Here is a 25,709-nt window from a genome sequence, read left to right on the forward strand (position 1 = left end):
GTTTGAAAATGACTGAGTTTTTGGTTCCTTGTAAAGATATGCAGTTAAGAACCCAGAAAAAAACCATTCGGTGCCAAATTTTATGTTCTCAGTGCCATATCTTTTTGGTACTATTGCACTGCCCTTTTAATTTTCAGTGAGAGCACATAGCTCAGCAGAGGCATGCTCTTTCCATACCTGGATGTGACTTCAGGTAAAAGCTAGGTGCTTTCAGGATTGGAGATGGTGATTCAGTAGGCAAACGCTCTTCCCTGTGAGTCACTGAAATTTGTCGTTTATGATTCCGTTCTGAAACAGAGTTAGTTTCATCAGAGTTAGTCTAGACTTGCATGCACACACCACATGTCTTTTGTGTGTGGAAGCACAGGGAAGGCATTCGAATGAAACCTGTCACTGTACCATCCTCATTTTCCCCATGGTAGTTTCCACTTTGGTTGCCACTGAAGTGGGCGTCAGTTAAGGGTCGATATTGTTCTAGAATGAGCCCCGTGGCACAGAGTGGTAAGCTTCAGTACTGCAGTCAAAAGCTGTGCTCACAACCTGAGTTTGATCCTGATGGAAGTCGGTCTCAGGTAGCCAGCTCAAGGTTGACTCAGCCTTCCATCCTTCTGAGGTCGCAAAATGAATACCCAGTTTGCTGGGGGTAAAGTGTAGATGTCTGGGGAAGGCAAAGGCAAACCACCCTGTAAAACATAGTCTGCCTAGTAAACGTCAGGATGTGTTGTCACTCCATGGGTAAGTAATGATCCAGTGCTTGCATAGGGATCTTTACCTTTATTGTTCTAGGATGGTTGATGTCTAGGATGGTTCCATGGCTCAAGGGGGTGGGGAGGAAGGGTCCCAGCAAATATGGGAGCTGTCGCCATGGTGTTCCCAATTGGGTGGGGTTTGGTCTCTGCAGATTCCTCTGCAGGAGCAGAGCAATAAGCTTGAGTATTCAGCACATTCGAGGTCATCTGTTGAAGCTGGAGGGTGACAGATTCAAAACAGATAAAAGGAAGTATTTTTTCACACAACGCATAGTTAAATTGTGGAACTCCCTGCCCCAGGATGTGGTGATGGCTGCCAACTTGGAAGGCTTTAAGAGGGGAGTAGACATATTCATGGAGGAAAGGGGTATTCATGGCTATTAGTTAAAATGGATACTAGTCATGCTGCATACCTATTCTCTCTAGTATCAGAGGAGCATGCCTATTATATTGGGTGCTGTGGAACACAGGCAGGATAATGCTGCTGCAGTCATCTTGTTTGTGGGCTTCCTAGAGGCACCTAGTTGGCCACTGTGTGAACAGACTGCTGGACTTGATGGGCCTTGGTCTGATCCAGTAGGGCCTTTCTTATGTTCTTATGTTCTAACTGGCAGCCCCTATTCACCATGTGGGCCACATAACAAACCTTTTACTATATTGTGATTTTTAAAAATGCTTACATTAACTCCATTCTGGTGTACGAGTCCTTCTCTCTCTGAGGATCAGAGGACATCTTATGAGTGGGTGTTTCCGTTCCTATGCTCAGGGATAGGCAGGTTCTTCAATCTTTTTAACTTCCTGTCCTGTACCGGAAACGCCCTCTCAGTTCTATTCCTGCCTCAGAGGGAAGAGCAGACTTTTTAGCGAGCTCCTCAGCTACGCTCAAGATCCAAGTCTTTCAACCTTTATCCTTATCCTCCCTGCTAACCCAAAAATCCCTTCCTACCCTCGTCTGTCTTTTGCCTCGTCTGGTCCCGTCTCCGTTTGTTCCGATCCTTCCCCCTTGTGCCGGTCCGTTTGTTCCCCGCACGGAGGAAAATGGCGGCGAGCGAGGAGTTTTCAGGAGAAGAGCTCCTCTCGGGGGATGAGGCGGTATCGACGGAGCTCCTGCCTTCCCGCCGAAATAACTCAGCGGGGGCGAGCGAAAAGAAGACGCGGCGGCAGCAAGGAACAGCGTCGGCCACGGCGGCGGCGCAGCGGCAAAAGCGAAAGCAGGCGGCTACTGAGGGAGAGAAAAATGGTGCGAAACATCCCCGCGCAGAAAAGATGGCCGCCAAACCTCCCCGTTTGTCCCTGGAAGGTGGCGAGGGGGAACAACCAGTCCGTAATGTCGGTCCCACGGGAAGCCTTACTACGGACGTCGGATTGGGTACAATGCAATCCTCTCTTTCCCTTTTGACGGTGGGGGGGGGGGCGAGTGAACAGGGAATGCTAGAATTGATGCGCAGGGCTCTGCGTGAGGAGTTTGCCCTATTGGGCGAAATGTCTTCAAGAGGCCCTTCCAGTTCCCGGGCCTCCTCTCCCTCTAGGGGCTCAGTTCAACTAGAGCCTCCAGTTCAAGGTCCCAGCACTGCCTGGCCAACTAAGGCGGCCAGAAAGGCCAGACCAACTCACCCTTCCAAGCCCATTTCTCAGGACCCCTCCTCTGGGGAAGAGGAGGAAAAAGAAGAAGGAGAATTTTCATCTGGAGAAGGGGGAGAGCAAGGTCAGGATCCTCATCCACGCTTGTTTGCGGGGGAGGATTATCAAGCCTTTTTATGTAAAGTAATGTCAGCCCTTGATCTTCACGAAGATGAAGACACGGATGCTATTAAGAACAAGGCTAAATTCAGGGGTTCCAAGGAATTCTTTACTAGGTTACAAACCAAGTCATGTTCAGTGCCCTTCCCTGAGTATTTTGAAGACCTGGTAAAATCGGAATGGCAAAAGCCTATGTCCAGCAAACAGATACCAGCCTCTGTTAAACGATTATATACTCTGGAGCCCAGAGGCATGTCACTCTTGAAGGTGCCATTGGTGGAAGCCCCTGTCACAGACCTCCAGTCCTCAGGCCTAATCTCTGAGGATGGAGCAGGCAGTATAAAAGATCCCCTAGATAGGAAGATTGATTTCGCTGCCAAGAAAGCACACGAAGCGGCCGCCCTATCCATACAGGCATCGACCACGTCCGCCTTAGTGGCAAGGGCCAGCATTATGTGGATTAGAAAAATCATTGAATTGCTTCCACCAGGTAATAAAAGGATTTTGGACGGCCTGAAGCGTCTGTTAAAAGCCTCCAATTTCATGGCAGATGCTACGCTGGATTCTTTGTCTTTCACAGCTAGGTCCTTGGCGGCTTCCTCCACCGTCAGGAGGGCTGCGTGGATCAGATCATGGTCAGCTGACTCTGGTTCAAAAGCTATACTCCTGGGCTATCCCTTCGAAGGTGGTCGTTTGTTTGGGCCAAAGCTCGACGACATCTTTGTTGAAACCAAGGACAAAAAGAAAGCCTTGCCCAAGTACATCAGGAAGGATGGAAAACCATCCTTCTCGCACTCCTTTCGTCCCTTTAGAACATCCCACTTCATGGCACGCCCCAGATCCGATGGAAGAAGAACCTCCTGGAGCTCTGGACGGGGATCCTTCAGAAAAGGATCCAGGTTTGGCAAGGGCAGCCAGTTTAGTGGACAGGGAGTGGACAAATCTGCAAGATTTGGAGATAAGCAAGGGAAACAGTGACTTGGCTCCGGTGGGGGGGCGGCTTCAATTCTTCGCCAAGGTATGGATCTCCTCAACAACAGACAATTGGTCACGTCAACTGATTTCCCAAGGCTACAAGATAGAATTTCAAACTCTTCCACCAAATCGATTTCTGAATTCTCCAGTGTCGCACAATCAGGAGAAGGTGCTGCGTACGCAAAGGGCCATTCAACACTTGTTGGACATTCACGCCATAGAACATGTTCCAAAATTAGAGCAGCACACCGGGGTTTACTCCTGCCAAAAAGGAACGGCGACTGGAGGGCCATTCTGGATTTAAAGTTCCTCAATCGTTTTGTCTACAAAAGGCATTTCAGAATGGAAACTCTCCGCTCCATAGTGGAAGCCCTTCGCCCACAAGCGTACTTGACGTCACTAGATTTGAAGGAAGCGTACCTGCATATCATGATACATCCGTCCCATCGCAGGTACCTTCGATTCACTCATGGCCATCTACACCTTCAATTCCGGGCATTACCCTTCGGACTTACATCAGCTCCGAGAGTGTTCTCCAAGGTCCTCGTCAACCTTGTGGCGATCCTGAGGGAGCAGGGGATCCACATTTTTCCCTATCTCAACGACATCTTGGTGAGTGCTCCGTCGGAGTTGACCTCGAGACAACACACGGAGAAGGTCATTTCAATCCTGACCCAACACGGCTTTATCGTCAACTTGTCCAAGAGCCTTACCACACCTTCACAGAAGATTCACCATCTGGGAGCAATCATAAACATGGTGCAGAACAAGCTGTTCCTCCCAAAGTACAAAATGACTACCTTACAGACGCTAGCCAAGACTACCAGAAGTTCAAAATCAGCTGGCCTCTCAACCTTGGTCAGGCTTCAAGGCCTTATGGTGGCTTGTATAGACTTGGTCCCTTGGACATGACTACACATGAGGGCCCTTCAGTGGTTCCTCAAACCCTTCCAAATTCAAATAATCCAGAAAAAGAACCCACATCTGCTACTTACATCACAGGTCAAGGACAGTCTCCTGTGGTGGACCAAGAAGACCAACCTGTCAAGGGGCCTACCCTACATTACGGCCTCATCAATTCAGTTATTCACAGATGCGAGTCGACAGGGTTGGGGGGGCCACTCTTCAGAACCATTTTGCCCAGGGTCGGTGGACGCGGCCGGAAACCCGCATGCATATCAACAGGCTGGAGCTGAGGGCTGTCCACAAAGCCCTTCTCGAATTCCAACCGATAGTCGAAGGACAGCATATTCTGGTGAGAACAGACGTTTCCACCAAAGCCCACATAAACAGGCAAGGAGGGTCTCGTTCCTCCTCCCTCCACGCGGAATCCTTGACTATCCTCAATTGGGCGTAAAAGCACCTCGCCTCCCTAAAAGCCGAACACATCCAGGGTGTTCTGAATCAACAAGCCGACTGGCTGAGCAGGCAGCAGGTGGACGAAGGGGAGTGGGCCCTGAACAGGGACATTTTTCTTATCGTCCACATGAGGTTCGGGAATCCGACAGTGGATCTCTTCGCCTCTTCAAAAAACAGACAACTAAAAAGGTTTTTCTCCAGGTTCTTGGATCCCGAGGCAGAAGGGGTAGACGCCCTGGAGTCTTCTTGGCCGAAGGAGAAACTCTACGCCTTTCCACCGCTTCCGATATTGCCCAAAGTCCTCAGGAAGATTCGGAGGGAAAGGGCTCACGTCGTGCTGTTCGCGCCCCATTGGCCCAGGCGCCCTTGGTTCCCGACACTAAAAGAACTATCCATCCAACAACCATAGGAATTGCCAGTGACAGAGGACCTTCTACATCAAGGTCCCATTTTACATCCGGACCCAGGGTGGCTAAGACTGACCGCCTGGGACTTGAAAGGCAACGGATGTTAAGTCTGGGATATTCCACGGAGGTGGTATCGACTATGTTGGAAGCCCGAAAATTGTCTACAAAACGCATCTACAACTTCACGTGGAAAGCCTTCGTCCGGTGGTGTGACAGAAAACATCTGGACCCACTAAATATTTCAACGGCGAGTTTACTTCATTTTCTACAGGATGGCCTGAATCAACACTTGAAGGCATCCACTCTACGTCGACAAGTGGCGGCTATAGCCACAGTAATTACACACCTCGACGGATACGTCACGACTCGACATCCACACATTGTCACCTTCCTTAAGGGAGTTTCTTATTTGTCACCCCCGACATTACACAGATTTCCCACATGGCGCCTGAATGTGGTTCTGAAAGCCTTGACACATTCACCTTTTGAGCCGTTAAGGGACGTGCCCTTGTCCTACCTACGCATGAAGGTACTCTTCTTGGTGGCGGTGACTTCTGCCAGAAGGGTTTCGGAGTTGAGGATCCTATCGTCAAGAGACAGTCTTTGTGTCTTTCATGCTGACAAAGTCGTTCTTTGTCCAGACCCAACATTCATACCAAAAGTGAATACCAGCTTTCACAAACAGCAGGAGCTGGTGTTACCATCCTTCTGCCCTAACCCGCGTCACCCCAAAGAGAAAAATTGGCATTCCTTGGACGTTAAAAGAGCATTGAGAATTTATCAAAAACGCACTAAATCCTTCAGGAGGTCGGAGGCACTTTTCATATCCATATCTCCTCCTAATAAGGGTCTCAAAATGTCAAACCCTTCGATCAGCAGGTGTATCAAGCAGTGTATACAACTCTGCTATCAACACGCTGGCATTCCCTGTCCTCAAGGAATAACGGCTCATTCAGTATGGAGTGCTTCTACCTCTGCGGCCTTTGACACCCAAGCTTCAGTGGAGGAGATATGCAAGGCAGCGACGTGGTCAACCTCATCTACCTTCGTTAGGCATTACAAAATTGATACCTACGCTTCCGCAGATGCCTCATTTGGAAGGAGAGTGCTTCAGCAAGTGGCGAATGATGCTTGACCCCACCCAGAAGTTACAGCTCTTGAACATCCCGCTCATAAGATGTCCTCTGATCCTCAGAGAGAGAACGGAGCCTTGGCTTACCTGTGAGGGCTCCTTCTTCTCTGAGGGAAGAGGACATCTTGCCCGCCCAGGGCGAAGTTAGAGCGCCAGTCAAGCACCAAGATGAATAATTGGAACTCCTCGCCACTGAATCCATTTACTCCTTACCTGATGTTCTTACCCGAGTTTATAACAGTTCATGTTGTACTTGTTGATTCTTGTTGTACAATCGTTGATCAGCCTTAGTCCAGCACTGGTTGATTGTACTACTTGTTCTATGTTTTATATGTTTGATATGTTTTTTCTGTCCTCTTATTCTACTTTGGAAGTCCTCGAACTGGGAGGGCGTTTCCGGTACAGGACAGGAAGTTAAAAAGATTGAAGAACCTGCCTATCCCTGAGCATAGGAACGGAAAAACCCACTCATAAGATGTCCTCTTCCCTCAGAGAAGAAGGAGCCCTCACAGGTAAGCCAAGGCTCCTTTTTCTAGGTCATGGGATGGTACTAGTGAGGTAGCTGGCCAAAACGATGATTGAAAAGGAGCAGGAGAGACGTATAAAAAGATGGGATACCTGTCATTCAGTCCAATAGAAACTGACTGGCCCCTATTTGGATAACAAAAGCCACAAAACCAGGCCACTCACAGACAAGGCAGAGGTCTGCAGATATTTTGGGGACCCCCCTGGAATGTAGAATAATGGAATTAACTTTTTTTTAAAGCGGAAAAATCCTTTACAAAATATTCTGATGAGGACTGAAAGCATTTTACCAGGGACAGAGCTTCAGTGTATCTAAATATCAGTTAAAGAGGAAAGAAGGTTGAAGGGAAGACAAGTTTGACCTGCTCAGGTGCCTGGGAGCAAAGAGAAGACTACGTGGATGGGGAACAATTTGGAAATTCTACCCCATCCAACATCTACCCCTCCAGGATTCTTTACTCTGTCAGGGTCTTGAAAAGGCTGATCATATCTACCATATCCCTTCTGGAGCATTTTCTGTTCTCATTGGGCTGGTTTTTTTTAAGGTTTTTCTTTTTAGTTCAGCTGATTTCCCCCCTCTTTTGGTGAAAGTATAAAGTCAGCTTTTTCATGAGTAGTGAAGAGCCCTTTGAGTACGAAGAGACCCCTTACCTTATCTGTGGTTGGGCCCTGCTATGTTGTTTTCATCATCTACACAGGGGCCAGCCAGTTTACCACTGGATGGAGTAACACGTATTATCTCCTTTTTGTATATCTCTTCCGTTTCTGCTCTGTCATATTTTTGATCGTCCACCCCACTGGTCAAGGTGTTCCAAAGAGCATATCTTCCTTAAATATCCCGCACTCAGTGTGCAGCTTTTCATCTCATTCTACAGATATATCAGATGTCTGGGGAGCAGTTTCATCTGTATGAATAGTCAAATGTTGCCTGATGATTTCCTCTGTTTGTAGTCAGGAGATTCCAGAAACAGTGTATTAACCAAACACAAGATACACTTGGGAGTTACTAACCTAGAAAAAGAGAATCCCTCACTCAGTTTTGTATCCTTAGCTTTGTAAAATGTTGCTACCACTATCTCTAAACAGTTCTTCCTGTGTAATGTGATTTATTTTAATAGAGGTCTGCAGTTGAAGAAAATTAAGTTTTGTCTTCAAAGGCTTGTGGCTCACTAAATACATTAGTCTTAGATAGCTACCTTAGAAGATGCTTGTTATTTTTAACATCTTTATGATAATTTCCTGATAAATTGACAGCTTATACTGGAATATGATTATAAGACAATGGTGCTTTTCAGCCACTTCGGTTGCACACATTAGCTCACTGTCTGTGACTTCCTGGTTACATACAACTGTGTATAGGGCACACTGCTGAAAATGCCCCAAATTGTAGGTTGGCCGTAGTGTGCAAAACATTTAATTATGTGTATGGAAGCATCTGCGCATGACAGGGCCAGCCACGGGCTGGGAGCTGACACATGCATCCATTTCACGTGGCCCTTGAGCCAAATGGTCAGATTGGCCAATTAGCAGATATTTTTTATACAGCTCACTTTTGTTATATGGCTGGAGAGGAGGAAGGGGGTTAGAACGAAAAACTCAAGTTATCTTTCTAGGGTTGCCTACCATTGAGGAAAGGGGAGGATATGGGGAGTCATTACATAAGAAACTGAAAGTGTACTGATAGGAACAAATATGTTGGTCCACTTTGCCAGAGGGCTGTTGTACTTTTAGCTACATTAAAATCAAAGGCGCCTGTTGTCCTTTCCCGATATATGATTTAGGTACTAAATGAATCGCAATTATATTTTTACTCCTGACAGCGTCTTTGAAAGACTGTACATGCTTCGGGTACATCTATTATTGGTAGCACTCTGAAGTTGTATAATATTGACAAGATTTAAAAGAGACATTTTTCTGGTGGTTAAATGTTATCTAAAATGGCATACTCCTGTAGAGAATTATTTCTGGTTTGCTGGGGGTGTCTGATGGGTTTTATTTTTATTTTTTTAATTGTAGCATGTTTTTTTCTTGCATTCAAATAGTATTATAGTATAAAACATTAAAGCACATAAACATTTAACTCACAACCAGCTAAGTAAGAGACTACGTTTTATGCAGGTCCCCATAAGCTATCACTTAAAAGCCTGTATGGAAAATGTGTGTGGCCTCGCCCTCTTTAAAAATGAGTTGCATTGATCTGGCATACCTCTTCTAGCAAATGTCCACTATTAGTGGCCAAAGTCCAAGGGCCACTACTACTGGTAGTAGCCAAGTTTTTGGTGGTAGTAGCCACCAGTACAAGGGCTTCATTTCATGTTCTTAACATTCAGGGAGAAGTTATTCCATCCAGGGACCTGAACCCAAAACTGGCACCTAAAATTTGGCCTGGAAATTACTGGGCAACCAGTGAAGTTTTTGTTGTACTGATAAGAATGGAGTACATTTGGTGTGTGCCTAGAAAGAAGTCATATTGCTGCTTTCTGAACTGTTAGCATTTCTCTTGAAGTAAGATAATTGCGGCGCTTCCAGCACATGCATAATGGTAGTAACCTCGTTGTTTTACAGAAAGGGTTCTAGAGAAGGCCTAGATCTGGGAATGTCCCTATACCACAAATCTGTTCTGTTGGGATAACATAGCCCCCCATCCAGGGCACTTGCATCCACCTTCTCAATTAATGGACCACCTACCTAATAGGCTCTCGTGCTACGTGGCAGCATGTTAAGAGGCAAACTTTTTTGGGGGGGCGGGCGTTGTCTCAAGCAGGACAGGAGCGCACAAACAGAAATAAATACAAGCAGCTGTACTGGATTCAGTTTTGTGAAACTGAGTTTGGTGAGGAAAAGACCTAAATGGGCAAAACAGTGAATTTATTTATAAATGCTGGGATCTTTTAGAAAGTTTTGCATTGTTTCTCTTTTGTTGCACTTAACATATTGGTCCCTTCTAGGTCTGAGTCATCACGTAACTTAATTATTTCAGTGCTTTGGAAGGATATGCTGTTTGCTGACACGTCCCCTACTGCCAGTCAGTGTCATGCTGAATAAATGCCATTGATTTCAGAAGACGTTTGGGGAACTTGAGCAAAACTGTAGCGATGCCCGACAGATGTAGAATTTAGATGCATGTTCATTGCCTTAACACCAGAGTGGATTGCAGAGAAATGTCCATTTGTGAATGTCGCCTGTGTGTTTAATGAAAATGTCTCTAAAATGGCTGCTCATTTTAATATTTTTTTTCTTTTGAATTGTACTTTCTCAGTCTCCCCTGCTCATGGAGCCCGTCCAGCGTCCTGGAGCTACTTCCCCCCTTGTACGTTTTCATTTATTCCCTTTCTATATCATCATCTTTTGCATTCAACTGAGTTAGTATCTAAAAATAATTTGGGGAGATGTGCAAGAAAGTCGAAGTGGAGTTGATTGCACTTTTAAAATTCCGCAGTGTGTCTTGAAACATAAAATAGAGGAGTCGAGGGACAGGAATGATAATCTTAAATATTCTTGTTCCAGTTAAAGGGTGAATCTTAAAGCTTTATTGTCGAATAGGTTTTTGAACTGACTGTTGGCTGTAATTTCAGATGGGGCCTATGTAATCTACTGTGGAAAAAACAAAAACGACAGGCAGATTTATGGTGGAATTTGTTTTTTTTGGGGGGGGGGCTAGAGCACTCTTCACAAGGGCTACAATAAAAATCTGTAAGGTGCCACAATACTTTTTTGTGGCTGTGTATATAAAACTGGTACCTCTGGATCATTTCTTGCTTTTCTGCCCGTGTTCTTGTTACTGGGCTGCAATTACATTTTCTAATATTCAAAATGGGAAGTGGTAACATTTTCCACAGAACTTAACTTATTTATTAAAATATTGATATCTCACCTTTTCTCATGGCTCAAGGAGGCTTACAAATTGCAGCAGTTGCTTGTTTGATGAAAAATTAGAGACAGGAGTTGCCTATGCCTGTTTCACAAAGTAATTTCTTCATTCAGAGGGAATGTGTTTTCATCATGAGCATATTTCATACACATAATGTGTATTTCTTGTGACATACTGTAGGAAAATAGCTTTAATAGTATTGGTTAGCTTTATAGTAGGCCTTAATACCATAAATTACATTATTGAGGGGTAGCCTGATCTCGTCAGATCTCAGAAGCTAAGCAGGGTCAGCCCTGGTTAGTATTTGGATGGGAGACCACCGAGGAATACCAGGGTTGCTGTGCTGAGGAAGGCACTGGCAAACCACCTCTGTTAGTCTCTTGCGATGTAAACCCCCAAAAGGGGTCACCATAAGTCGGCTGCGACTTGACGGCACTTTACACACACAAGAGGCTATAATAGTAGTGGAAAGCAATAGTCTCTGCCACAGAAAAGTAAAAGTCACAAAGGCGTCACACAAGACAGATAGGTACTGGCTGATCTATGTTTCCTATAGAACTATGAAATAGGAGAGAGCTTTTCTTCTGGCATTATTTGTAATTAAAAATTGGTTCTTAGCATTTTGAGCAGGGTGACTAGAGGAACAGGGAGTACCCATATTGCCATAAAATCTTACGGAATTGTGCTTAAAGCTGACTCTCCTGTTCCCCCACCCCCTTCTGTCGTTGATTGGCCTCACGCTAGCTGGTCCTGACACATGGCATGCTATTGAGTACGAAGTGGCTTTTTTAGCCAGCAGTGCATGGCCTTTCCTGGGCTTTGTAATTATGCAAAAGAAAAGCAAAGAGAATGAGATTTGACCTCTCCCTTTATACAGCAGGATTTTTGTCATGGGAAAAAATGCAAACGCCTGAGCCTTTAAACTAAAATGGCTTCCTTGTTTTGGTTCGGCAACTTGGCTTACAGTCTTGTTGCATCTGGAGCTATTTAGTCAAATCTGAAAAATCAGCATTCACAGTTTTAAGAAGAAAGTGCTCAGAGGCTAATTTAAATATGGTATACTGTTCAGTGGTTTACACGTGTGTGTTTTAATGGTTTCCCTTGTGAAGTAAGTAACATCTGTTGGAAGTATACTTATCTGGATTCATAATTCTATATTGTGAGCATCTCATAATTTATTGAGATTTGTGCATTTCCTTTATTCATACAATTTTTCAGATGTTCTGTGGGAAGTGTTGGCACAGTAAATACGTTTTAAAAGTCTGACCTAAATGAAAAGCCACCGCGTCACCCTGCATTGTTCACATATACAGAGAAGGGATACCACAGCAACTGATGCATTTTAAGCACAACCTGCCTTGAGTGAACACATGAAGCTGCCTTCTACTGAATCAGACCTTTGATCCATCAAAGTCAGCGTTGTCTACTCAGACTGGCAGCAGCTCTCCAGGGTCTCAGGCAGAGGTCTTTCACATCGCCTACCTGCCTAGTCCCTTTAACTGGAGATACCGGGGATTGAACCTGGGACCTTCTGCATGCCAAGCAGATGCTCTACCACTGAGCTACGGCCCTTCCCCAAGGAAGGGATTGAATAGGGGGAGAAATCAGGGGAAGAGGCAGCTTCTCTTCTATCTGAATTTTAAGAAAAGGCTCCAGACTTTTTTTTCCCATTAAGGAAAATCCTATGAGTGCCGCCTTTGATAATCTTGGTAGCATTTTCCACATTTAGAGTTTCCTATAGCCCTGACTAGCATGATCTCGTCAGACCTTGGAATGGTTCAGGTTCAGCCCTGGTTAGTACTTGGATGGGAGACCACCAAGGAAGACATGAGTTGTTATGAAGAGGAAGGCAATGGCAAACCAACTCTGCTCTTCTCTTGCCTTGAAAATCCAATGAGGGGTCGCCATGAGTCAGTTGTCACTTGATGGCACACAACTATTGTTAACTATGTATTAAGGTCTTACCAGCTTTTAAAAATGGTTTGCTTCTGGTTTGAGATCTGTTTTACAAGTACTTTTACACTGTTTATACCCAATACCTTCCTTTTAATGGCTTGTTGTATATATTGTTAAATTATTTTTTAATTGTAAGCCACGTGGAGCAGAACTCTGAAGAGATGGCATAGAAATATTCTAAATAAACAAATAATGAATAAATAAATAAGATCACAGTTTTAGCCCACTTGTCCTCCAAGGAGCTCAGGAGGGCATACATAGTTCTCTCCCCTCTCCCATGGTGTCCCAATCACAACTCCGTGAGTTAGGCTGATAACAGAGTTGCTGGTCCAAGGTCATTCACTGGGCTGGGTGAGGATTTGAACCATGGTCTCCTGGCTCTTATTCTGACACTCTAGCCACTACACCCCATTGGCTGTAGACTATGACCCAAGGGTAGGAAAGTTGTTCCGCGTCATGTGTTGCCCCCTCAGGTCTGCACTGGAATTGTAAATGAATGCCTTGTGGAGCCTAGGATAAACAGTGGTTTGAAATGCTGCTCTGCCGATACTGTATTAGCGAATTGTGTTACCTTTTTTGTTTTTGTATTTTCATTAATCTTGTTTGTCCTTTTCTCGCCTCATTTCTCCCCCTCTTCACAACTGCATGCAGATTTGGAGATGGATAGTGTAAAACCAGGTTCAGCATGTGTTTCAGAGACCCTGAACCAATCCCAGCTGAGTTCAGGTAGAACATGTTATAGTCAGCTTGTCTCTAAATGTACTAACCGAAGTTTAATAGCTTGTATTATAGCATTAATACCTACTAATCATGTAGGTTTGGTGTTTGCTTGAACTGTAGTCTCTAACTTAATGTCCAAGATTTTTCTGGGGCAGGTTCGTAGACCATGTATGTCTTGCAAATGTGGATCTTTCCTTTTTTGTGTGAACTGTTGAATATATATAAACTGCTGTTTTCCAGGGCTTTGACTGTGGTCATAAAAATATGTCTTTGTACCAAAACAGACACGTTGCCTACCACAGGGAACTCTGGCTTGGATGGGGCTTTGTTGGGGTGGGGGAGACAAGGGAAGAAATATTGTTGAAACCCTGTAGTTTAACAGCAGCTCAAATGACCATATTATGTACACAGCTGCAAGGCTATAACTAGAAACTGCTGTGCTGTAGTTGTCATGACTACATAGCGAGAGTTTGCGAGGAGGAACATTCATTGGAATAAAAATAACCACAACTCAGCTATGTGACTAATGTGTGCTGGATAATCTGCCTGTGCTAAACAGTTATTTAAAATCATTCACTGAAACGCTTTTTTTGTGTGTGACTTAGAGTTTGTTTATAAGTTCTGTGGGAATGCTGTAGGGAAGACCCAGAGGAGTTGTAGCAGGAGATGAAGCCTAGCATTGATTTGAACATAATATGACCCTCTTGTAAAATAAAAAAGGCATGAATGTTGGACAGCGTGAGTCTAGCCGGCTTCCTGCAGAAGGCTGGATGTAAGGGGCTGCCCCCTCCTCCTTCCCGTGCTTATGCCCTACATTCTTTTTTGCCTGTCATCCTTGGGAGTACAGCAGCCTGCCAGGTCACTGCACATTAAGTCAACGCTTTCTGCTCTTCCCAACACAGTGTTTGGTGACTCAGACTTCCTACCCCCGTCCCTCCCTGTCCTCAACCGGTACGTGGTTTGCGTGTTCAGGACTCGAGGGCCTGGCCGTGCGATGGAAGGAGACTTTGGCTAAGGGTGGCCATGTGTAAGGAGCAAGGAAAGAATGTAACTCATCAGAAGTTCAGCAGAATCCTTCTCTACCAGAACTGCTTTTAGCCAGCTTGAATCAGATGTGCCTGAAATTCTACATAGAGATAGAGGCTGCCATATTATACTTCCATCAAATCACTTCTGATTTGCAGTGTGCCTTATGAGCGTTCTCTCTGTTTATTAAGTTTTAACCCTCTCTTCAAAAAGCTCCTTTCCTCAATTTTATGGTGTAGCGGTTAAAAGCGGTGGTTTGGAGCGGTGGAGTCTGATCTGGAGAACTGGCTTTGATTCCCCATTCCTCCACATGAGCGGCGGAGGCTAATCTGGTGAACTGGATTTGTTTCCCCGCTTCCACACACAAAGCCAGCTGGGTGATCTTGGGCAAGTTACCGCTCTTAGAGCTCTCTCAGCCCCACCTACCTCACAGGGTGTCTGTTGTGGGGAGGGGAAGGGAGGTGATTGTAAGCCGGCTTGAGTCTCCCTTAAGTGGTAGAGAAAGTCGGCATATAAAAACCAATGCTGCTGCTGCTGTTGCTACTGCTCCTCCTTCTTCTTCCTTCCTCTTCCTCCTCCTCGTCTGCAACAAGCCTGTAATCTTATTTAAGTCCAGAGAATGTTACTGACCAAAGATCACCCAGCGAGTTACGTGGTGGTGGTGGAGTTTGGAACCCAGGACCCCCAGATCCTAGGCCAACAATCCAGTGACTACACCACACTGGCTCAGTCCTTGTAGCAAGGCCCTGGCAAGGTCTACAGTATTTCTGTTTTTAAAAAGGTGATCTAAAGCTGCAAGAAGATGACTCGGTTGATGTAGTGAGACCATTATGTTTTATATTTTGTAAGCTGCTCTGAGCCCGGCTTTGGCCGGGGATAGCGGGGTAATAAATGGAAATAATAAATAAACAAATAAATTGAGCAGGGAGTGGAACCCAGATCCAGACATCAAAGTTTAAACTGCACTGCACTTTACTGGGCTGGTTCTCATGCTCTGTATTGTCTGCATGATTTTGAACATTACCCTATATAACCAATAAAATAAACCGTAGGCTTAAATTTATTTATTTATTTTATTTAATTAATTTATATCCTCCGTTCTCTCCAATGGGGATCTGAAATGGCTTATATTATTCTCCTCTCCCCATTTTATCCTCACAACAGCCCTGTGAGGTAGATTAGGCTGAGAGAGTGTGAGTGGCCCAAGGTTGACTAGCAGGCTTCCATGGCAGGCATCGGGACTCGAGCCCAGGTCTCCCAGATATTAGTCTGACACTGTTGACCACTACACCACACTGGGTTTTCAAATATGTAATTTTCCATAGGATCAACTTCTTGCAAGAGTGATAGTGCAAAAAAAATTTTTGAATCCATTGCGGTTTTTTATGCGGATATGGAAAAAACATGAGTTATTTTTAAACAACACTAAAATGTACATACACACAACCCTTTTTTGCTCAGAACCTGTACTTGCTTATGGATATATTTCTTTAAGTATAACTAATGATATAATAGCAGTTCCCACGCGCCAGCTCTCTGGCAGACACTCATTTAGACCTTCCTTGTATTCTGCACTGCCTGCAAGACTTGCATCTGTTTCTTTTCCCACACTTGCTAATTAATTATCTTAACAGTGTTTTGAAGATATAAGGTATTTAACAAGCAGTAGACTTTATATGTCCTTATCTTCCCTCTTGCCGCCACTTTAAGACTCTCCACAGAAGAAGGTGCCTTAAAGCAGCTACAATTTTATGCCTTTGGTGCTGAACAGCATAGCTTTAACTATTTGGATTACTTGTGGTGTCACCAGGGTGCTTGTTCCAACCGCTGGCCACAAATGAATAACTAATCGGTTAATGGTAGCCCCATTCTATAACAGTAACATGGTGTAGCTTGCAGTGTTATCATCAGCCTTGTGATTTCCAGTCAAAGTGCAAAAATGATCTGCAGGCTCCAAAACATGCTTAAAGATTGGTTTAACCTTAAAAGGGGATAGATACAGGGCGGAGAGGAAGTCAAAGGAGGATGGGACCCTCTTTCTGCTGCATGGCACCCCCATTGTGTGCACTTTTCCAGTTGTAGAGTATGAATGGAAGATGGTATTTTCCTCTGTGCTGTGGTCTCCATCCCCTCTTGACTCTGTGAGCTCTAAAAGGGCATTCAGAGTGTATCGAGTATGGCTCTAAAAGTGAAGGCATATGGTTGACTGGTGTGCTTGTATGACCGTTGGTTTTCTTTGTTTCCTTTTTCTTCCTTATTCTGATCCTATTGAAATCAGTGGTGCTTAATTGTACAAATAATGCACTGACCCCATAGCCTTTGTGTGTAACATGCATCAGTTTGCCGTTTTAATCAGACTATTTTTCTTTCCTCCCAGACCAGTTTCTTAGCTGATGGAACTGTGAATGTCTGCTTAGAAGGCAGTTCAGGCACATAGAGTAATTCCTTAGACCTTATTTGTTCTTATGTTCATTTATATGAAAGTAAAGTGCATATAAATTGGGTATGCACTACAGTTAATTTGATCTGACAGCATTTTATGTTTGGAGCTGTAAAACACGTTGATCATTTGTGTAACTAATTCATACCTGTGAAGTCTCCCCCCTCCCACTCAGAGAGCTGCGAATGAAGGGGGAAGAATTTTTAAAAGTTCAATTTTAGTTCTTTTCTTTTCAGTTTCTTTTGCACTTTGCCTATAATAATGTTAGGAATTATGGGTTTGAACATCAGTGTTTGGTATATGCTCGCTCAGTTCAGAAGAAAGCTAATAAGTCATCCTAATTAGTCAGTGGCCATATATCTTCCAAACAGCTCCCCTGCCCCCTTGTTCAGTAGAAAAGGATTTTCAATTTTATATAAAAACCTGCACCTATTCCAGAATATTTCACATTATGGCCTCATTTGCAAAGGGTGAAACTAAATACTGTCACTCTTCCAATATTTTTTGACATCAAGATATCTTTATTGCTAGGGCTTATCTAGAATGCTTGGGGGAAGCATTATAGGAGCAGCAATATAGGGGATACCCTCAAGTCTTGCATGGTTGTTTAGAATTGAGATACTTCTGCATTGGTATCTTCTTCTCTCTCCCGGCTAAAATACCTTGAATGGTTAAAGTTCTCATTGAGTATATAAATCTTGGCAAAGTACTGAAACACTAGATGATATTACTGCTTTTGTTCTTTAAAGGAATTGTCCAGATTTGCGAAAGTTGACAGTGAAAGATGTTACAAAGAGGGCACACATTGGCATCTGAATGGAATGTGTGCATTGTTTTATTGTTCGTGTTATTATACATATCTACTAGCAATGGGTGTACTATTTTAGATTCTCTTTGACTTTATTTATCCTGAGTATTGGAGCAAGGCAAGCCATTACTGTAACTTATTGTATTATACTCCACTTTTTAGCCAAAACAGATTACCAAATTGGCTTACAAAATGTGAAATCAGGCACACAGATGCAAGAGGCGATGTTAGGGAATAGGTCTGGGTGGGTGTGGAGTTCTCTTTAAGCCTCTGGCAGTGGACATTGTCCAGATTCCAGGCTGTTCCCTGGAGAGGGAAAAGGGCAGAAGGAACTGCTGGAGGCCAGCTGAAAATGCCACCCACAGAAGCAGTGATTATATGGATTTCTCACGAAATTATGTCTCTCTCTATGCATGTGCTCATTCATCCTCACCCAAATATATAAACATCTATGTGCCCCCACAGGCCATGTGTAATATGCGAGTGTTTTTATAGTATAAATAAAAGAATATGTTGAGATTTATGTAATCTTGTAGTGTAGCGGCCCTATCCAGAAAGGTGCTCAGCTCACTAAACTTTATACTTCTTTACAGTATGGTAAAATCAGACCTTACAAATAACTGCTCCCATTTCTTGAAGGTTGGCTCCCCCTGCCCTTTAAAACTCACCTAACTAATAGTAATACCTAAACAATGAAGAGAAAAAGTTACAAACTTCATTGCGTAGCACTGTGATCATTACTCAAAGTGATGATTAACCTGGACAACAAATATTATACCCGCTCTGCAAATTAGGAAGAGTTTGATAATATTCATATCATGAAACATTAAAAGTGCACTTGCTGAGAAACAAATGTTGTATAGAGGCATATAGAATTATGCATGGGGTACAGACGGTGGATACAGGGAGCATTTTCTCCCTCTCCCATAATGCTAGAACTTTGGAACACCCAGTGAAGTTGAACGGCAATAGGTACAAGACATACAAAAGGAAACCCTTCCTTACTCAACGGGTAACTTAAATCATGAAATTCAGTGCCACTGGAGATAATATTAGGCAAGAGCACAGATGGCTTTAAGGGGAGGGCGTAGACAGGCTAAGTCTATCAGTGGCTACTAGCCAGGGTGAGTAAAGGGAACCTCTATATTCAAAAGCAGTAGACCTCTGAAGCCCAGAGGTAGGAGGCGACTCAGGGAAAGGCCTTGGCCTTTGTGCCCTGTTTACTTCCCCTCCAGGGCAGCTGGTTGGTCGCTGTATGGAACAGGATGCTGGACTGGATGGACCACTGATTTGAGCCAGCAGGACTCTTCTTATATATCTAGTAGTCCCACACCCTGTTTTCCAGAGTTCATCATCCAGGTGCCCCAAACATCCCACAAACAGGGACCAAAGCCTACCGCTGTTGTTACTCCTGAGTAAATGGTATTCAGAACAAGGATTTGTCATAGTATGAAAGAAACTCTTGTAGATTTTAGCCTGAAATATCAAATGCTCCCGTGAGCCTTCAAACTGTTTATAATTAAATGTTTTTTTAAAAGATCTTTAATCTTTCCCAATTATGTCTCTGTGTAATTTGATATCTTAGTAAAAGGTGTGTGTGTGCTTAATGTTTTCTCAGCCAACCTTCCTAGTGTAATTTGATCCTGAGCTGAGCAGGGATTGAAACTCATGTCCTCTTGATCTCTCTATTTAGCACTATATACAGTTTTGCACTAGGGGAATGACAATTGTACAGTCAGGACAACTTAGGTTATTATTACTACATTAATCCAGATACTTATTTTTAAATATCAATGGCTGCACTATTCCAGATGTAGGTTACTAAGGTCCTATCACTTCCTTTGGCCACCTGGAAATTTTGGCAAACCTCAGTAACTGCAGTTGCCTGCTAAATTTATTCAGTGCTGCATGAGAGGAGGGAGAGAGCCAGATTTTAGCCAGAAGTTAACTGCCAGGTGGCATCGATGTTTACAATGAGCAGATCAAAACCTGAGACTCTTAGCTATCCTTTTGAGTGCACTTCAGATCAGCTCGAAATCGTGTACCAAGCCTATTTAGTGGGCACAGAAAATCTAGTTAATCTTACTTAATTCCTGTTAGTTTCATTTTCCAAGTCGCTTAATGAGAGATGTAATTAAGGGAGGCAAGTGACTTTTTTTAAAAAAAGTGCATTTCAGAATTTCCCAAACTGCATTGGGAAATGCAGTTACTAGATTCCTCACCCCCCCCCCAATTTGGGGGGGGGATAATAATCTGCCTTGCATTTGAACTGCAGAATGCAGTGAGAATGGCTGAGGAACTTGCATTGGAAAATGCAGTAACAATTTGCTTTTACTAGATTCCTCATCCCACCCCCCAGATTTGACAATAGGGGGTATAATAATCTTAACTCCTGCCTTGCATTTGAACTGCAGAATGCAGAGAATGGCTGAGAAACTTGCATTGACAAATGCAGTAACAATTTGCTTTTACTATAATTCCTCATCCCACCCCCCAGATTTGATGGGAAGGGGGTTATAGGTTGCCAGCAGGAGTTTTTGCAACCGGCAGGAGTTTTTTTTGGGCGGAGCCTGAGGAGGGTGGGGTTTAGGGAAGGAAGGGACTTCAATGCCTTAGAGTCCAATTGCTAAAGTGGCCATGTTCTCCAGGTGAACTGATCTCTATCGGCTGGAGATCAGTTGTAACAGCAGGAGATCTTCTGCTGTTACCTGGAGGTTGGCAACCCTAGGGGTTTATAATAACCTTAACTCCTGCCATGCATCTAAACTGCAGAATGCAGTGAGTCGTCGTCTTCTAAATAGTCTCTCCCCCACCCCCGGCGTTGATTCAATCGTTTTTGGCCGCGGGGCGAGGAACGTTTTCCCCGAGATGGCAAAACTTCAGTCCGCGCGGGGCTTTTCCCGGAAAGCCGGTCTGGCAATCGTGCCAAGCAGATCGCCGGCCGCTGGGAGCCCGGGGAATCACCTGAGCGGGAGGCGTGGCTGGGGGGGGGGGGAGAGAGAGAGAGAGAGAGAGAGACTGAGCCGCGTAGTAGCTCTCTTCCACGAGGGCGAGACTTTTTTGGGGGGAGGGACTTCGGCGGCTGCGGCAGGCGAAGTCACGAGGAGGAGCCCGGCTGGACCTGCCGGACGAGGCATCTTTGCTGACCTGGAGGTGGAGCGAGCCAGGGAGGGAAGGAGGGGGGGGAGAAGAAGCTTTTAGCCGGAGGAAGAAGCGCTCGGAAGCTCTGCCGAAGCGGGGGAGGGAGCGTTTCCGTGCCGCTGCCCTTTCAGTCTCCCTGGGTGCGAACCCACTGCGGCCGGAATGCCGATCCGATCCGATTAGGGAAGCTCGCAGTTTTCTTCTCGGCGTGGCAGATTTCTAGTTGCGCCAGGCAGGGGAGGGGGAACGGATCTGTTATTTCTGGTCGGCCGCAGAGGACGGCAAAGGTAAGGAAGTGTTTGTTTGTTTGTTTTTGCTTTGCCTCGTTGCGCTTTGGGTCTTCTTGAGGAAGGCAGATTTTTGTCAGTGCATCTTAAAACCCGCATGCTTGTGTGGCTGTCATGTCGTGAAGGAGTAGGTCCATCAGTACCTCTGTCTGGGGAAAGGATTATGGGGCACTTGGGAGTGAAAAGATCTGAGTGAAGAAGCGCCGGAAGGACCAGCAAGAGTTTCAGGGTTTAAGCTTTCCAGAGTCAAACCTCCCTTCCTCAGATCCTTGTAAAGAGTGTGTTTTTTTGACACACAGATGCACACCTTCTGAAGGACACATTATACTATGCCAACGCAGTGCTTCTTAAGCCCGCTTGCTTGTGTCTGTCAAGTTGTGAAGTAGTAGGGCCATCAGTACCTCTGACTGGGGAGAGGATTACAGGGCACTTGGGAGTGAAAAGAGTTAAATCTGAGTCCAGGAGCACCGGAAAGGCCAGCAAGCGTGTAAGCTTTCCAGAGGCAAGCTCCCTTCTTCAGAGGCTTGCAAAGAGTGCTTTTGGTGTGTGTGTTTTTGACATGCAAACACACACCTTCCGAAGGGCACAGTCTACTATGCCAACACAATCTGCTCAGCCAGAAATTAAGGCATAGTGGAGAGGTTTGTTTTATGGGCAGCAACCTTTTCCCCATAGTGATCACGATCACGGAGCCCTTGTTGCTACATGAAGGGGGGGAAAACCTGTTACTCAAGAACGGTGAATAATGCTTTGTGTGAGGCTATAACTGTTGTATCTAGACAAACTAGTTTTTGTTTTGTTTTTTAGAGCTGTAAAACTTGTTGGATCTGTGCTCTGGGACCATTTGCCCAGCTTGCGGGGGGGGGGGGTTCCTGTTAAGCCAATAAAATCTTTTTTAGGAGCGCATTTCCCTGTGTTAATTACGGGGGCTTGTTGGAATCATTTGCCTTTTCATAAACCTTTGGCCTTGGTTTTTTGCAGTGTTTGGGCTTGTTAACTCCCTAGTGGCAAACCAAAGCTTTATTAAAGTAGACATGAGCTCATGGATGCTGAGAGCAAGCCACAAGAGAGGTGATGGATTCTGGAATCCGCTTTAACACATGCCTGTGAAGTGTGTTTCAAGGCTCGGGCTGCAGAAAAAGAACCCCAAACAAAAGCACCCTTGCTGTTTTCTTCTCACACGCCTTCCTCAATTCTTCACTGTGCCTATCATGGGGGGTGGGTATAGAAACCTCTGCGCAGGGTTTCCTTTTGTCCTATTGAGTCAGCAGTTTTAAGAAAAGCCTTGCTGGATCCGACCAAGGCCCATCAAGTCCAGCAGTCTATTCACACAGCGGCCAACCAGGTGCCACTAGGTAGCCCACAAGCAAGATGACTACTGCAGCATTGTCCTGCCTGTGTTCCACAGCACCTAATATATTAGACATGCTCCTCTGATCCTTATACCCATGAGTGATTAAATGCGAAGTGTCTCTACTTCAGACCAGTAGTTCTTTTCCAAGAGATATAGATTGGGCAGAGAGACATCTTCATTGACCTGAGGGATTCCTGTGGCATCTTTGGACCACTTGCCATTGTCCCCAAACGGGGTGTTTTAATAGAAGTAGGTTCTTCCTTCTACTGCACTTGCAGTGAACCACTACATGCGTGTCAACCTCACTGTAGGTAGCTAGACTGCAAATAGCTCTTTGTAGAGAGCATGCACGCAGGGATAATGCAGTGGTAATGTGTTGGAGGATGGGAGCAATTAAAGTCATCCGCAGAGCTAGGAGCTTAAAGAGCATTCTATTTAAATAATGGTCATGACCAGATGTTTTTAGTGATAAAATCACCTACCTCAGGTTACCGGTGAGCATAATGAGAAAACAAGTGTACTTAAAATCAGATACACATAATTGTGTTGGATTATGCCCTTAGAGTATGGGATGTCTTCTGAATTTCTGAACCATTTGAAATGGCTAGTGCCTGTGACACGCTTGTAGACAGAACTGAAAAAAATGCAACTCATCTTGAGAACTTAAAATAACACAACTGCAGGCACTACATTGGGAGGTGTCTGTTGTGCGTTCGTTTTCTTGTGGTGCCCATTGTCTGTTCTCAAAATCCCACAAGAGCCCAAAGGTCCAACAAACCTGGGGAGCCCTACAGTAGATTACAGAGAGCCAGTGTTGTTGGAGTGTGGGAATGGGATTTGAGACACCCAGGTTCAAATCCTTGTTCTGCCAAGGAAGCTGCTCAGGTGACCTTGGGCCCATCTCAGTCTTTCAGCCTAACCTCCTTCGCAGGGTGGTGGTTGTTGGGTGTAGAGGAGGGGCAGAATGATGTGCTAAGCTGCTTTGGGCTACATTGGAGATAAAAACAGGATATAAATGGGGGGGGGAATAATCACTTGGGATGATCCCATGGTTGAGGTTTGTGTATACTCTCCACGACTGATGGGCAGTTTTTCTCCTCGTTGCATTGTTTGGTGATTAAGACACCCCTCTCTTTCTCTCTCTGTCACTCTCTGTCTCATATTGTTTTATAGGGTTCTCCCTTGCGGAGTGCAATACAACTGATTTCCTTATATGTATTCAGTAATTTTCTTGTAATGTTAATTAATTCTGCTTTCTCCTTGTGCTGTTCTATATATGAAAGATGGGTTCCAGTGGCTTTGCAGCATTTTATATGGAGACAGAATTCTATTTTTGTTTGACCCCTACCTGTTTTTGTTTGAGCCCTACCAAGTCTACCCCTGACTTGGAAGTTGCCCTGTTAGCTGTCTTAGCTGACTTGGGTGTCGCCCTGTTAGCCTGGGGCTATGTTGCCTAAAGGCTAGCCACCCACAGCCCTCGCTATATTATAGGGGAACTGTTTGTTAACTGGTGCTTTTATGTGGTTTTCCTCAGAAACCAAGTAAAGCCTAGGCAGAATGCCCGCGGGTGGGTGCAACATTTACAGGTCAACTTGCCAGATCCTCCATGATCTTGAGAAGTGAAAACAATGGATCCGGAGCATTTTGGAGATGAAACAGTCAATGCCATCTGTAGCGGTGCTCCCTGGGTTTTGTGGTGTAAGATCAGAATTTGCTTTTTGGCATCCTGTGTTTCTAGATGTCTGTGTTTAAAATAAGCCAGCATCTCTTCTTCATGTCATGCTGATTACATGTGTGCAGGCAATATCTGGCAATGGTGGATGCAATATGCCTTCCGGAGATCACAATTGAGCTATCTGCCTTTCCTTTGTTAGTTTTCCTTATCTTTGTGCTCTTCCTTTACTCCTTTAACCCCTGCCCTTGCTGTTCGCTTTCTGAGAGCAGACTCAGTCATACAAAGAAAACATATATAAAAAGATAATTCAGTTTGCGTATTAAACAGATGGTGTCTGTTACGGATACAGTCTACGCCAATCATATAACTATACCATCGAGCAAGGGCAGTTATAACCCAGAAGTTGTCATGGAAACATGATGAGATGGAGGCCTGCCCCCAGAACACGTGTCGTTCCACATATCTGGTCACAGTTGTTCTTTGGCACAGGAGGAACGAGGACCCTCTCTATCTTTAGATCAGTTTTCCGTAGGTACAGCCCCTCCTTTTAACTACAGCATCTCTGACTGAGGGGCTGCCACAGCCGGCAGCCTCATCCTCAGTGCCACCACCTTCCACCTGATGGTCAGAGCCATCTCAGGAGATTCAAAGCGAGCGCTCTAAACCTCAATCAGCTTGGGCCAGGCCGGGACATCTCATAGGATCAGGGGTGGAGCTTGTGCGAGCTGTAACGAGGAATCTAAGCCCCTGAGGAGGGCTCCCCAGTCAGTTCCCCGGATGCCAAGAGGGGAGAGTGGAGTTGACCAGGTGGAAGGAAGATCCTGAGTGTATCCTAACCCCCCTCTCCTAAGCTGAGGCTAATAGGAGTGCCTCAAAGGTACCCAGGCGTAGCTGGCCCTTCCACAGTTGCACCCATATGTTGTCCAAAAATCCAGATTCCTGCTGATCAAGCTTCACAAGGATTTCTCACTCTATTACTTTTACAGCCTAACCTATTTTACAGGTTTGTGTTGTGAGGGTAAAATGGGGAGGGCCCAGTACACTTCCCTGAGCTCTTTGGAGGAAAATGTACTGAAAAGATAGAAGTTATCGGGATGGCCGCTGGCAAGCCAGCATGGTGTAGTGGTTAAGAGCAGTGGACTCTAATCTGGAGAACTGGATTTGATTCCCCACTCCTCTTCCGTATGAATCCTGCTGGGTGTCCTCTCTCAGCCCCACCTACCTCACAAGGTGCCTGTTGTGGGGAGAGGAAGGGAAGGCGATTGTAAGCCGCTTTGAGACTCCTTAAGGTAGAGAAAAGCAGGGTATAAAAACCTACTATTCTTCTTTGATCATGATATGCGTGTGGGCTTTGTGGAAGTAGCTGGCTAGCTAGGACTACGTGGATCCTTGGCCTTATCTTTTGGACCATCTCTCCCAAAAAAGAACCTGGGCAGCAGCTCTGATCCTCTGGTCAGACCCTTCTGGCCATCCTTTCTCACAGGCTCTGCAACTGCTTGATCGCCTCGAGCTTTTAAAAATAATAATAATAATAATGACACACA

General features: G+C 44.9%; 1 protein-coding gene across 1 annotated transcript in view; it reads left to right on the forward strand.

Annotated features, from left to right (window-relative positions):
• The window catches only part of ARHGAP32 (Rho GTPase activating protein 32), a 166,902-nt gene that overhangs the window by 97,251 nt on the left and 43,942 nt on the right, over positions 1 to 25,709 (forward strand). The window contains exons 10-11 of the mRNA XM_056860465.1: positions 10,147 to 10,197; positions 13,366 to 13,440. Of these exons, the coding sequence (XP_056716443.1) occupies positions 10,147 to 10,197; positions 13,366 to 13,440 (126 nt within the window). The remainder of the gene's footprint in view (positions 1 to 10,146; positions 10,198 to 13,365; positions 13,441 to 25,709) is intronic.

Source organism: Euleptes europaea, chromosome 14 (assembly GCF_029931775.1).
Source record: "Euleptes europaea isolate rEulEur1 chromosome 14, rEulEur1.hap1, whole genome shotgun sequence".
Classification (NCBI taxonomy): Eukaryota; Metazoa; Chordata; class Lepidosauria; order Squamata; family Sphaerodactylidae; genus Euleptes; species Euleptes europaea.